A 14,065-nucleotide genomic window follows, 5' to 3' on the forward strand; every position below is an offset into this window, starting at 1 on the left:
TGACTACAGTAAAAAAGACAGACATCTACACAGACAACTGTGATCCCCATGTAACAAAGAGAAAAAAATAGTAAAGCAAAAACCACGTAGAGCAAGAAAGACTATCATCTAGTACAGATGCGTATTTTCTCACTACAATTGTCAGAAACGTGTATTAAAGGCAAACCCCTAATAATTAGCTACTTCTCCTCAACCAGTACTCCAAATGCTTTACCACTTTGATACAGCCAGTTGACAGACTGGGGACTTTGGAACAGGAAGTCTAATCACTTGCCAAATATCCCACAACCAAGTGACATGACCCAGCACTGTTTCTGAAGAGTTGAAGATCTGTTTTCAATCTGTCAAATGCCAGTAAGAAACACATGGAGACCTTTTTTTAAAGGCCTTCTAAGACATTTAAAAGTCTTTCTTTAAGTTCAAGAATGGCAGTACTTAAAAAAACTGCTCTCCAGCCAGGCTAGAATACACTACTCTATCAATAGACAACTCATTGTTAACAACTGTTTTAAGACATACTAATGGTATGGTTTTGACTCAAAGTACACACAGAAATAAGCTACATCAGGCTACAGAAGTGGTAGAACCACCAAAGCATTCCCCGTTCACAGGAGAAGAAAAGACACATCTGGTGCTGGCCAGTGAATTATGGGTTATTTTATCCAGCCTAAAACTTTTGCATGGGGCAAGCTTACCTCAAACAAGAACACCCAGACTAAGCAACAAATAAATAAAACACAGAAACAGTTCCTTTCCTGTGATAAAAAGACACTGCTAAGCTGCTTCAGCGAGCCATGATGTGATGACTATCTTCTCTTCTGTGCCTAATGGTGTATGAAAAGTCAGAACAGCAAAAAGAAAATGTCTTGTAAAAAAAGCAGCTAATCCCATTTAATCCCATGTACTAACAGAATTCTTACCTTAAGTATCTCCTCATCTGCCCAAGAGGAGAACTAAGGCATGGAGAAGAACTGGTCAAAGAGATGTTGGAGAATCCTAGCCATACCTGTGCTACACTGGTTTCACCAGGAGTGATGGAAACAGTTGATCAGATGTCGAATCACGACTGCCTTTTTTCTCTAGTACAACCACCCACCAGTTCATTATGAAAAAAATATAAATTCTGTGTCAAAGCTACAGCAAAATCAAGGTTCTGGACTGGATATGTGTAATATTTTCAGAAGTACCTTCATTTCTATGTTGCTGTTTGCAAAATACCTGATGTAGATGTCAATAAACATGGTTTTGAGCAGTTTCCTGGTTCCATTTTCAGTTGCCAGTCTCAGGGATAACTTTTTGTACAGAGAATTTTAGTGAAGACTGGACATGCAGAGAAATCACCAACAGGAAAAGCTCTTGTTGGAAAATATCAGCAATTCAAAACTTCTGACAGCCCAAAGCTCCTTAAGGAGCACTTCTCAGCCGGACACAAGCTATAGCACAGAAAGCCAGTACTGGATATTAGAAACCAGTACAACTTCCCTTCTTGTGTCACGTCTAGTTTTTCTAGTTCCTGTTCCTTGAAGCTTAAAACTAATGGCAAGTCAAATCTCTCTAGTGTGTTGCCCTAAACTCCTCATACAGTCTTGACATGGACAACCCATATTACCTCCCTCCCCAACTACTTACAGTGTCAGGATTCTCCCAACTCAGAGCCACACCTCTGTACTAAACATCTAAGTCCAGGTCAAACCTGAATTACCATTTAACAAAGGCATTTGTGACTTCAATTTAAATTGGGCAAATCTGCATGTTTCCCCCCCAAGTTGAGATCACATTCAATTAGTTTTCATTTGAAAACTAGCTCTTTTTGTAAAGCACTTTAAAGGTGTTGCAGTTGCCTTTAGTCATTTTCTATCAGGAAACCAGGCTACTAGATACTCTGTAACACCAACATCATATCAATATGAATTTTGCACTATAACACGATGGCAGAAAAACTCTCCTTTGAGACTTAACAAGAGTGACAAGCAATACCAAATGCCTTGCTTTCAGGTGTTCAGGAGGAAGCAGCACTCTTCTTCAATATACAATTTAAAAGTCTCCTGAGGAAAAGGAAAAAAACCTGTTCTGCAGTCTACAACAGGAAATACTTTATTGCACTTCAGTTCAAAGATATCCACAGCAAAGTTAAATTCAATTGAGGTAGATATCTCTTCCCCCTTTTGAGGATTTTATTACACACTCATAAAAAGTACTATCTATGTCTGGTTTGGTTGTCACCTTAAGTCCCTCTAGTTGCTAATGTGTCCACACGTGCCCTTGTATTTCATTTTCCCAGTAACCAAATATGCCCCAAACAGTAAAACACAGACCGCCTCACTAGCCTCAAGCCATGAAATATTCTGCCTCTATAGGGACCATCCTCACTGGAGGTCTGGGAGGAGAGGGATTATTGCTCATTTTCAAATGTTTCATGAAAATATGTCTTTTTCATAACCGGAATACAACAGGGTTCCCTAACTTCCTTTTTTATCCATTTTTTGGGGGTGTTGTGGTTTGGGTTTGGTTTTTTTTAGGTGGAGTTAAGAAATTTATGTCCATTTGTGAAATAATTCCAGAGTCAAATCTTGCAGGTTATGGCAGGCAGAGTCCTTTTTCAACAGCATTTACATTAGTACTGCTTCAAAGGTCTTGCCCATTTTGACACTCTCTAAATGACAAACATGATATCTGGGCATTCAGATAGCATGTTTCTGCAGCTTCTTCAGTCTGCTGCTGGTAGAATACAGACATTATCCATGCCTCCTTCAAATAGTGGGATAGGAATAAACCACAATGTCATTCTCCTGCTTCTTAAAAAGTAATAGTATGGTATGCAGCGAGAGGTCCTGTGCCGTTTCTCGCAGCTGGTAGCGCTGCAGAGCTGGATGAAGGGCTACCTCAAGAACCTGTCACGCAAATGCCAAAAATCTTAGTGTTTGTAATTCCTGACATATTTAGATGAAAGGCGCTATAGAGCTTTCAAGTCAAATATTTTTAATTAAAAACTTGAACATACACATGCAAGTAGAAACAAGTACAAACATTAAGCAAAGTTGGTCGATAAGGTTACATTATCAAACAACAATCATCTCAGTCAGTATCTTTTTCCATATTTAGAACTCCATATTCATCTCTTGTGCTTCTCAGTTACTCTAAATCTGAATAAAGCTGTCTATCTTCCATTCCAATTCCTTCTTTTTTTTTTTTTTTTACAATCCAAAGACATTTTTTGTGACAGGCTTTTCAAACGAACGAACTTGCCAAATCTTTCTTCAAGCTTTTCAGATGAAGCATCATCTCAGGTTTTCAGGAATTACGATCACTAATAAGAGGGAACACTGAGATATTTATGTATTTTTATATACATGTGTGTGTGTGTATATATATCTATATCTATATATATCTGAAAAAGCTCATTGTGCAGCTTTCCACAGAGACAAAGATTGGTGTGTTCTTGGTGCAGCATAAAAACCAGCATTTTCAGGCCTTTGGGACACACATCTCTGAGCATGGCAGGCTATTTTCTGGCTAGAGAGAAATCACCCAACAACAATATAAGATGACTGAATTGATACAGAGATTTTAAGATACTACCATTTCCCACAGAACCTCCAACTAAATAAAAAATGTGTTCAGCACATATTTCATATGATCTTAAGACATTTAAGGTTGTAGCTGGTACAAACCTGTTCTTCCAGGACTAAAGACACTTCTAATACATTGGCTTAACAAATTCAATTGCACTTGGTACTAAACTATTTACCGTCAGACTGATCACAGAGAGTCCAAAGACCACCAACCACAAACAGCCAAGGACAAGGCAGGGGGTAGGGGGGGAGTGAGCGGCAGCGTGTTGCTTAGTTGCTGTCTGGGGTTAAACCACCACAGTGTTAGAAAACAAGAGGGAGTGAGGGATATTAGGGCTCAGAAGCATTTAAGAGATCTTTAAAAAGAGAGACAGCCACAAAGACGGATATAAATCCTTTCCCATGTCTCCTGAAGTATAATACAAATAGTCATAGATTCAAAATTGCAGCAAGAAAATGCGGTTTGGTCACTAAGAGAATTCTCCTAAATGTACATGTTAGACACTGGAATAGATGGCCAAAGAAATCTCCAATAATGAGATCTCAGAAAAAGGTTGGACAAATCTGTCAGGAATGCTACAGAGTTCATCTCCCCTTTCAAGACAGAATAAATTATTTCTACGGTCCTTTCACCCCTATTTTTTATAATTTTATGATCACATTTTTAAGTGATTTATTAGGGTGTTTCTTCCCAACAAGCACTCTACAATCTCACTGAATTTACTCTTACAGGTATCTTTAGGATTGACTTCAGGCTCCTCACCAAGCCAGGCAAATCTCAGATGTAAAATATACTAGTACACACACACAGCAAATACAGTGAACTCCTCTGTCTGGTAAGGATGGCTCTGAAGACATGCCACATAAAGCAGACCAAATCCATCAAAAGACATTTGGGCCTCTATCAAAACAAAACCTCAAACCTCAAAATTCTTCTGGTAAACACTAAGCACTGCCTCATTTTGCAGGAACATAACATTTGAAGGAGTAATTAAAATGGAAAACTATTCACTGTACTGCCATTCCTGCATAAATTACAGGAATATTAGAAAGGGATGGGCCTATCAGTGTTGGTAGGGGGAAATGGGAGACAGGATTTGTTTAAAAAAAAGCACCAACAGACAAAATCATTAATGACAGTACCTAACGCATCATCTCGATATGCAGACTTAGTCTGACATACAGGAAATGCTGAATCATTTTCACTTCCCTTTTCTTTAAGTATAAGAAGCCATAAATTAAGGCATCTTATGCATCAGGTAAACTGGACAAATTAAAATATATTTCTTGGAATTTAATTAGTAATTCTTACAATTCCATAAAAATACTTAAAAAGCAAAATCCTCTCAAGAGACAATATTGCGGAAACAGATGAAAGGCCATTTTACCTTCTTACGTAACAGGGAATACTTCTACCTGGAGGTCAGAGATCCTCAGTAGTACTGCAGTGCCCAGCAACACAAATAAACAGAAGCTTAGACTGGGAAAGATATTGCCCTCAAGAGAAGAAACCATTCTTTTCTGACAGTATTTGTACACCATAAACCTTACCAATACACCAAGTACATCTCCTTAACTGTTAAGCAAAAAACATCACCAGCAACACAACACCATTTAATACTGGTTCTACGGATGGTCCTACTAAATTTGTAACAGTCCTTGCTACCAGCTCCTGTTTCAGGTCTAGACAGAGTTAGTACCGGTCCGGCCTCAATCAGCTTCTTCAGCTGACAGCTCTACTATGGTGCTACACCATGGCTGGCAAGGTGAAAAAAGAAGGGACTTTCCAAGTCTTTACCAACATGAATCAAGAGAGCTTTGAAAAGGAAATGCATTGTGTCTAATGGCAAGCCATCTCACTCATACATGGGTATTCAAAACATCTCTGCACAAAAGAGCTCTAGAAAGGAAAAAGGGTACAAATGATTAGACTGAGAGAAACTGCAGGATCAAGTCAGTGCATATAGATAAGAGATACCAGCCATCCGTTTGGCCAAAGGCAGAGAATTAGAGAAAGCACTATTACATGCTAAGGAGAATGGCTAGGAAAAATGAGATTTGGCCTTTCCTTTCCATTTAGGGTTGAGGCAAGAGTTGTGAAAATAAATAAAGCATGTGACAGGACTAAACACTAGGAGGGGAAAAAAAAAAAAGGGATCTGTGATCTTTACAGTATTCAGAGTCCAAGCAGCTTTTAATTCTTCTTTAAAATCCTGTCAAAATACACAAGATTGGCCCCCCTGCTGCTCATTTTTTTCTTTTTCCAAACAAAGTCATAGATTCAGGTTGTCACTAACTGATTAAAAATCAATCAACTATCTTGATCAGTGTTAAACAGCTAACTGCAATGCTTGCTTTTATTCTTCCACATTTGGAAGGAAAACTTAAAATGTCTGTGGCAATATGAAAAAAAGTTAACAAAGGCTACATGTAAAGAACCTGCTTTACCTTGCTAAAACCTCGGTATCTGAAAGTTAAGAAAGACAGAGCAAATCTGCTTCTGTATACAATTAAAGAGGGGTTACACATGCATTTAATGAAGCTAATCACTCTTGCTTACCATGAGACTTATCTGAAACAAATCATTTATGGTTTTCTGAAATAGAGCATTATGATAAAAACTATTCCATTGTGAATGCTACTGTGGGCACTGATAACCATTTTTTATGAAGAGCTGTATACAGTGGTGACTGGCATTGTTTTGTTTCACCACATAATAAAAGAAGTTGTGCATGATTGCTTTATTCAATTATTCATGAATAAAAAACCTGTCATACCTCTTACAGGCCACTGGGATTCCTGCAGACATATTTAAATATAAATATTTTTAGCCCAACAGAATCAATTCCTTTCAACTTCTTGTACTTCATTCTTCTGTACTTAAGTTATCATGTCTGAGGAATTAGACATCCTCCAAGTCAGGCTGTTGTCAGCTCTATATAGTCAACAAGGCCCTTTATGTTAATGTTTTGAAAGACCACATGGACATTATCACAATTTTAAGTGTATTTAAGTTTTGTGAGCTGTAGAAAACATTTATAAAAAGTACTTAAGACTTCGACATTTCGACTTCCTCCCCTTTTCTACACTGTAAAGCCTAGCTTCCAAGGCCTTGTTCAGTCCCTGTTAACACACTGTTCACTTGATTAAAGACTTACAGCGGTTCTGCAAGTTTCCCTAACTAATGCTCTAAATAATTTAAGAAGCATTCTTCCAAAAAACCACCTCCAATGTATCACAGCATTAAACCACGTCACATCCTTCTTTCCTCCTCAGCATAAACCCAAGGACAGATTTCACCCTGACACGATCTCGCTATGTCCCCTCATCTCAGTTTCTTCAGAGCCCTAACAAATTAACTTGTCTTTTCATTTAAGACAGAAGAAATTTGGTCAACATACTTTCTGACCAAAGCCCCAGATCTTAAATATGTACACTGCCATCAAGACCAGCATTGTGAGTCCTCCACAACACCGGTGCTCAAGGGACACTCTGCAGATAATAGACCCCTCATCAAAAGATAAGGAAATCTCATTTAGATGCAGAAGTGAAATGGTAACGTTTTAAATCCAGACTCTAACAGAAGACTTCCCCCTTCAATATACTGCTTAAATTAGTGCCACAACATGCTTGCCAAGAAAATAAAAACAGTCTTCCCTTGAGTACAGAAACCACACTAACACCAGCATCTGCACACAACTAAAATTAGGTGGCTTCAACTACCAAGCAGAGCTTTTTAACCAAACCTTAAGAACAGGCACCCAAACCCTTTTCTCTGACCAATTATCAGACCTTAAACAAAAGGAGCTCAGTTGAGAGTCTTTCAGGCTCAAATTACTACTTAAGGGAGTATTATTTTAGTGATAACTGCCTGGCAGTAAAGTGTTAGAGGAAACATTAATTTCTGAATAACGGCTAATAACTTACAGTTCTGGAAATATAAAATACGGACCATTAGGTCTGCTAAACCTGCTACTTCCCTTGTCAGTTTAGGCCCACTTTTTATTTCGGGATTATACAGAATGAAACACACAAAAACAAACCATGGCAACACACACACATGAGATGAGCCTTGGAAACTTACCCCTCCTGACAACTTAATCACCCTGACTTTGCTGCCGACATGGGGCCCATCTCCACTACCACTGTTTGTCCGCTGCATGACAGTCCTTTTCACACCAGGTTTCAGTTCCTGGGGCCTTGCTTGTACTGAAGCCACTCGAGCAGTCTGTGTCATGGGCAGCGATGCTGCAGCAGGCTTTGTCTGTAATACTTTCTGCGGCGCCTGAGGCGGACTCGGAGGTACTGTTCTAGTCTGCCTCAGCTGCTTCACTGGTTTCATCTGCTGTCCTTGATACTGCATATTCGCCCCGACCTGTGGGAAATCTGTGGGTTTGGGTTGGATATTTGGAACTACCGTATCTTGCTTTTTAACAAGGAGTCTGTTTTTCACATTTTGCCTGGTCTGTAAGCCGGAGTGGGGTATGTAAGGGCTGCCATTGGTGGGGAACTCGGAGGAGTCGTCCTCCTGCTGCATGTAGGACTGCTGCGTAGAAGGTTGCTGCTGCTGCTGCTGTTGCGCAAGTCTTTCGAGCAATTCTCTCTTTCTAGCACCAGCCTGCTGCTGCCGCCTCAGTTCCTTTTGTTTCAGAATTTCTTCTCTTAGACGCTTCTGCTCTTCTATCTTCAAACGATACAATCTAGTTTCTTCATCTTCATCTGGATACTACAAAGGAAAATACAAATGAATTTATAAAATTCTGAACAAATGCCCAGCTTGGCCAAAACAACATGAAATTGTTGTTTCAGATGTCGTAAAGCCATAACTCTCTGAAGAGCTTTTTAAATTATCCCCGATACTAAACTAAGGCGATTAGTGGAGTGTATCTGCTGGTAAGGTTTATTTGCTATTCATTACAGACAAACAGCTCAAATCTGGTTTAGGACTTAGATATATTACTTCCTAGACAGAAAAGCTTTAATACCAGTTGAAAAATCTTATCGGAATACTAAAAAAAAAAAAAAAAAAAAAAAAAGGAAAAAAGGAAAAAAAAAAAGAAGTTTTACAAATTGGAACTCATTTAGAAGTTTCTAAAACCAATTAAACTATTAATATAATTCAAGATATCAAAATATGTTCAAATGGAAAGTAACAATACGAAGGCAACCCACTGTCACACAGGTTTTATCTTGCTCTTTTCTGACAAAGTAACAAAAGGTAGGGTGGTAAATGACCTGAAAGGCCCTGATTAGAACTATTGATTTTTCTCACTGAATTTTCAGCCTGATCTCAAACTCATTTGTCACACAATAATTGGTTATAATGAACAGCACAAGTCAATCTCTCTGACCTTGAACTCATGCACTCTCTTCAGAATCAAAATGTTGCCAAATGCAGTGTTGGAATATTAATGGTATATAGAGAATGCCTTTAATATTCCAGCCCTGGGCCCTTGTGAAAGTATTACACACCATCGAATAACCTTTCTAAAGATTCTTCAACTTTGGCAGAATGGGTTCTTATGAAAAGCTGTATAAAAATGGACAAGAGTCAAGGAAATGCAGATTCTCATCATCCTGGAAAAGAAATCAAATTGCTCTTGCGATACAATCACATGCATTTTTCAAGATTACAAAGCATACTTTTTCATTATATTATTTTTTTCTTTTCAACCATTTGAAATACTAAGTTAGAGATTTGTAGACACCGCTTACAAGTGGTAATGAGCACAGCATTCTACTCAAGATATACTAATCACCCCTAGCAAAAACAGGCTCTCAAAGTAACAATGCTTTGCATGTTGGTAAATCACAACATAAATAATGCTAAAATGTTTCTCAAAAACTGGGAATCCGTGATAAACAGTTATTTACCTTGCAGCAATTGGGTGCAAACTTTTTTCAACACAAATGCCATTTTTTTTAACATATACAACCCAAATGTGCAACATTTTTGTTTGGGGTTGTTTTTTTGGTTTTTTGCTTGTTTGTTTAAATTCAAGTGCTTTTATTCCTGGTATGTCCCAGAATCCTCCCCAACCCAAGGGAACAAAAAGCAGAACAGATTCAACCAGAAAGCTGGTCCACAGATATAAAAGCCCAGTAGAGTCATCTTTGTACTTAAAGAATCCAGATGCACAAATCCTGAACACTTGTTTCCTTCAGCTGTAACTGCTTCTTCCCTGAGCATGTATTAATAGGGATTATTCCCACAGTTACTAAAAAATAGCTGTGTGTCTCACACTAGAAGTCCAGCCTAAACAATGGCTAAAGTAAGACTTCAACAAAACTGGATTTGTAAAATTTGTATTTATTTACTTTTTAAATATGGGCTATAGTTCAGGAATGAGGTCTAACACTGGCCTTTTTTAAAGAATGCTTCACATACCAAAAGGTTCTGATCTTCCTCTGTACTTCTTGGACTACGATAGTGGTGATTAATGACTAATCACTGTAACAATTAGATTACAGGTCTTTGTTGATAGATGGCAACAGGAATGTACTTCTACAGGAGGAAACTCATATTTCTTTTTATATTGAAAACTGGAGATGCTGGATTGTAGTTTAGAAAAAAAAAAAAGAATACAACCTTTATGAAATACAGTAAAAGGATAAGACCCTTAAATATAGTTTGCACAGGACAAAAAATACAGGTAAGCTCCAGAGAGGAAGAGGACGCGCTGTTATGCAGATCCTGATGCAATGAATAAAATTTTCAGTCATTTTCAGAGACAGTAAATATCTCAGTTATTGAAATTGTCCAAACAGAAAACTTGTTTCACTTAATTAGTTTATTCACTTGCTTTGCTTTAGATCAGAATATTCTACATTTTATCTAAACAAGTTTGATGGATGCCAGTGAGCCAGTACCAAATTTACCTTTGGAGGTAGCAGCGTATTTTTTTTTCCCCCTGTATGTTCAATTGAGAGTGTCAATACCAGTATGAGTCTGCATGAGACCAGCTCTTCTATCAGCTGTCCTTTATTATCAGGGACTTGTCTGCTCATTTTATCATCTAACAAGTTCTGAAGGCCTTGGAAGTTGTATACCACAATGTGCTAAGTTCAAAACGCTAACTCAAGGGTTACATATAGCAGCACAAAGATGTGTACTTTGTGGCACTCTTAAATGAGTCTTGCCAGCAGACAAGGAATGAACATCCTGAGGGACTCTGACCAATTTGTCCATGCAGTAAGGACAGATACACCAATTTCAACTACACTAGCATTAAACACAAAAGACAACTGACAAACACATATTAAGTTAGATGAATGCTTAGTAGAATCTTCAGGCAACTTGATCTCAAATATAATCTGAAATTTTCCTTTCAGAATCTCAACTCCACACTTAGGAAATTAGTAATGATCCTATGAAGTCAATCCCTTCTTAAAGGGTCAGCTTTGAAATCAAGGGTCAAGAGTTCTGAGGTTATATGACAACTACAGATCAGCCTGTTAATGGGCTATAGGTAGACCTATATCCTTCAACTTCATAAGCAAGTTGCTACTACTGTTAAGTTCTCAGTAAAATACCCTTGGAGCTAGAAAAAGACCCAACAATATAAAGGCCCTGTGATGATTAACAAAATAGTTGCATTAGGAGTCAGGTTTAATTGAAATTAGTTGTGCAATGACCCAACAGTACAGATTCAGAATGGCAGCAAACTCCTCACTAGGATGAAAACAGGGGCAGATAAATCCTCTGCTGCTCAGCTTTAAGAGTACCTTATATATACTAAACTATAGAGTGTGGGGGGGTGTGTATATCTATATATATATATATATATGACCTATAGCATATATAAATTACCTATAGTATGTAATAAGGAGCTTCATCATACAGAACAGGCAAGACAGTGTATCAGGTCAAGTCGGAAACAGTACACAATGCCTATTGCTAGTGGTTTTCATCCCATTAGTTCAATAAGCCCAGTACAGTTTTCTCCAACAAGTAGCCCTGCCAAAAAAAAAAAAAAAAAAAAAAAAAAAAAAAAAAGCAAGCATTCTGCCCAGAAAAGCAACTGGGAGAAAGTAGACATCCTTCAAAGTTGTCTTAAAGTTCACAGCTCATGTTTGGAAGTTTGCTGCCAAAAGCAGCATTATCTGCAGGTAAAGAAGCAGAAAAACTTAAAACAATCTCTTTCTTGACAAACAATTGATGCTTCACTGTTTTTCTGTAGAAAACTCCACAACATGAAGAAATGGTACACTGTATACAGCTCCTCCTTTTACAGGAGGCTACAGAGTACAAAGGGTCAGAGATGCAAATCATTTCCCTTGGTTTTGTGGAGGTGGGGTTGTTTTGAGTTTTGGGAGGGTTTTTTTTTGGGGGGGGGGGTGTTTTGTTTTTTTTTTTTTAAGCAGCGATTCTCACCCATCTTGGAACAGTTTTTGAACACAATGTATTTCACTGTGGTTTAAAGGGAACACTGAGCCTTAGCTATAGGTTTTTCTTCTGCCTTAAGGTCCAAAGCAGCTTTGATGGAAAGTGCCAAAGGAAAATGTTACAGGCTGCTTTTCTGAGTCTAGCTGAAGAGCAGCAGTAAGAGAAGCAGCAGTCCTACATCATTCTCCAGGAGAACGTAGAATGCCACTGTTGACTGAGGAAAAGACAGCAAAGACATGCTCTAAAACACGGGATTAAACTTTCTACTGAAATGTAAGTCCTAGTATCAGTAGCTTGCTTTCCGTATAGTTAATTAAAAAAAAAAAAATGCACACCTTTTCAGAAGTCTGCAGGCTTATTACTAGTTAATAGAACTAAATGCAGAGTCATGAGAACCAGATACTGTTAAGTGTTCTGGTTTGCTATCAAGGAACAAAAAAGGAATCATGCAACCAAGCTCACTTGTGTCCCTCAGAAGAATGGGTGCAAGGACAAAGCACTCAAAATGGTTTTATCTGTAGCATAAACACAAACCTATTCAGCAGGTTTAATCTTTATTTTTTCAGTTGTAATGCTAGAAACAAAAGAGGCTAGAATAGCTTGTCCAAAAATTCATGACAAGTATTCATAAAAGGTAAGGCCAGATCCAAACAGCATCATTTGGCGCTTGTGTTCAAAACCACAAAACATCTTAAATAAAGGCACCCACGTACACATCACACATTTCACACTGCTGATAACATCAGCTCCTGAACCCTAGGAAGGTATGAGTCATCCTACAAAACACAGGTACTGTACATCTTGGACAAAGGGGAAATGAATTAAAACAAGGTTACAAGTTACTCTGAGAAGCACATTGCCCTCTTGTGATCTTCCAACCAGAAAAAGACTGTGATAAGCAGAACTTTCTAAGCACAAGACAGGAGGCACCATCATTAAAATTTTGAAATCAAGCCTATTTAAACTAGAGAAAACTCAAATTTAGACATGTACAATATTTCAGGTAGTTAATTTCCAAAAAGATGAAAAGATTTAGATACATTTGGTCTAACAATTTAATGCAGCAACTATTTTCCATATTGCGGGCCTTGTTAAAAAAAGACAGCGACATAACATTCAAGAACCCAATTTCAAAATTTGCTGCTTTTGGGAGAATGGAATGTGAAGGTTTTCTTTCAGTATATCAAGGACATTAACTGCAATATAAGTAGTAATATCAGTACACCTATGATTATGTAGTGCTCTACTAATTTCTCTCCTGTTCTGAGCTCCAATATCCGTTTTTTCTAAAGAGATTCACATTACCTTTCTACATTCTTGCCCTCCTTTAAACTTAAAAATGCTTAATCTTGCCTTAATTCCTCTTATCCTAAATTGACCTCAACATGAGCAGAATTATGCCAACCGTCATCACCCATACTTTCCAACTGAGGATATGCAAGTTTAAATCTTGGAGAGTAACAGCTATTCTAAACAGAGGCATTTAAAGTCAGTATTACCATTAGTAAATTAGAAATATAGTTTTTAATCTTCTAGTCACTCAGGTTGCAAACCTTTCAAATATCTATTTTGAAGGTGAGCAAAACCTTTAATACCCAATATTGCTATTTTTTGGTGCTTCCTGAATGATAGGGCATTTGTAAATATGGCCACTGACTCTTCAGGAAGAAGGATGCAAAGAAAAGTTGTAATAATTTTCCAGTTGAAGACGCTTGCAAAATAACCTGCCCAATTCAGTTATGAGCAATACAGCTAGAAAAGATGACAGAACTTAACTCTTTCTCATCTTCATAGAAAGCAAAAGAACATGACAAAGTTAGCTAATTACAAGAAAAGCACACAAAAAAGATTGGAAAACATTACAATCTGCCTAAGGAGAGAAATGTAATAACCCACATAACAACAACAGTTAAGAATACAATTAAATGCTTGGAAATGAACATTACTAGTGCAGCAATCCCGTTTGTAGAAGTGACAATAAGCGTCAATGAACAAGACTACCACAGTGGCACTGCTGAAAAGGGACTGTTTGTAGCAAAAGGCTCTATTTCAAGTCCACTTTGAAAGAAGTGTTCTGTGCCCACACACATTCGTACACTTTTCTAGT

General features: G+C 37.8%; 1 protein-coding gene across 5 annotated transcripts in view; it reads right to left on the minus strand.

Moving 5' to 3' along the window:
* Positions 1-14,065, minus strand: part of RBM33 (RNA binding motif protein 33) — a 109,854-nt gene that overhangs the window by 28,424 nt on the left and 67,365 nt on the right. For 4 of the 5 annotated variants that reach the window (XM_030007744.2, XM_030007741.2, XM_030007740.2 and 1 more), the window contains exon 15: positions 7,657-8,298. In XM_030007744.2, coding sequence (XP_029863604.1) covers positions 7,657-8,298 — 642 coding nt within the window. Of the gene's footprint in view, positions 1-2,962; positions 3,514-7,656; positions 8,299-14,065 lie in introns of those variants that run through there. The other variant, XM_030007745.2, reaches the window with a different exon arrangement.

The sequence above is a fragment of the Aquila chrysaetos genome, chromosome 3, assembly GCF_900496995.4.
Source record: "Aquila chrysaetos chrysaetos chromosome 3, bAquChr1.4, whole genome shotgun sequence".
NCBI classification, from domain to species: domain Eukaryota; kingdom Metazoa; phylum Chordata; class Aves; order Accipitriformes; family Accipitridae; genus Aquila; species Aquila chrysaetos.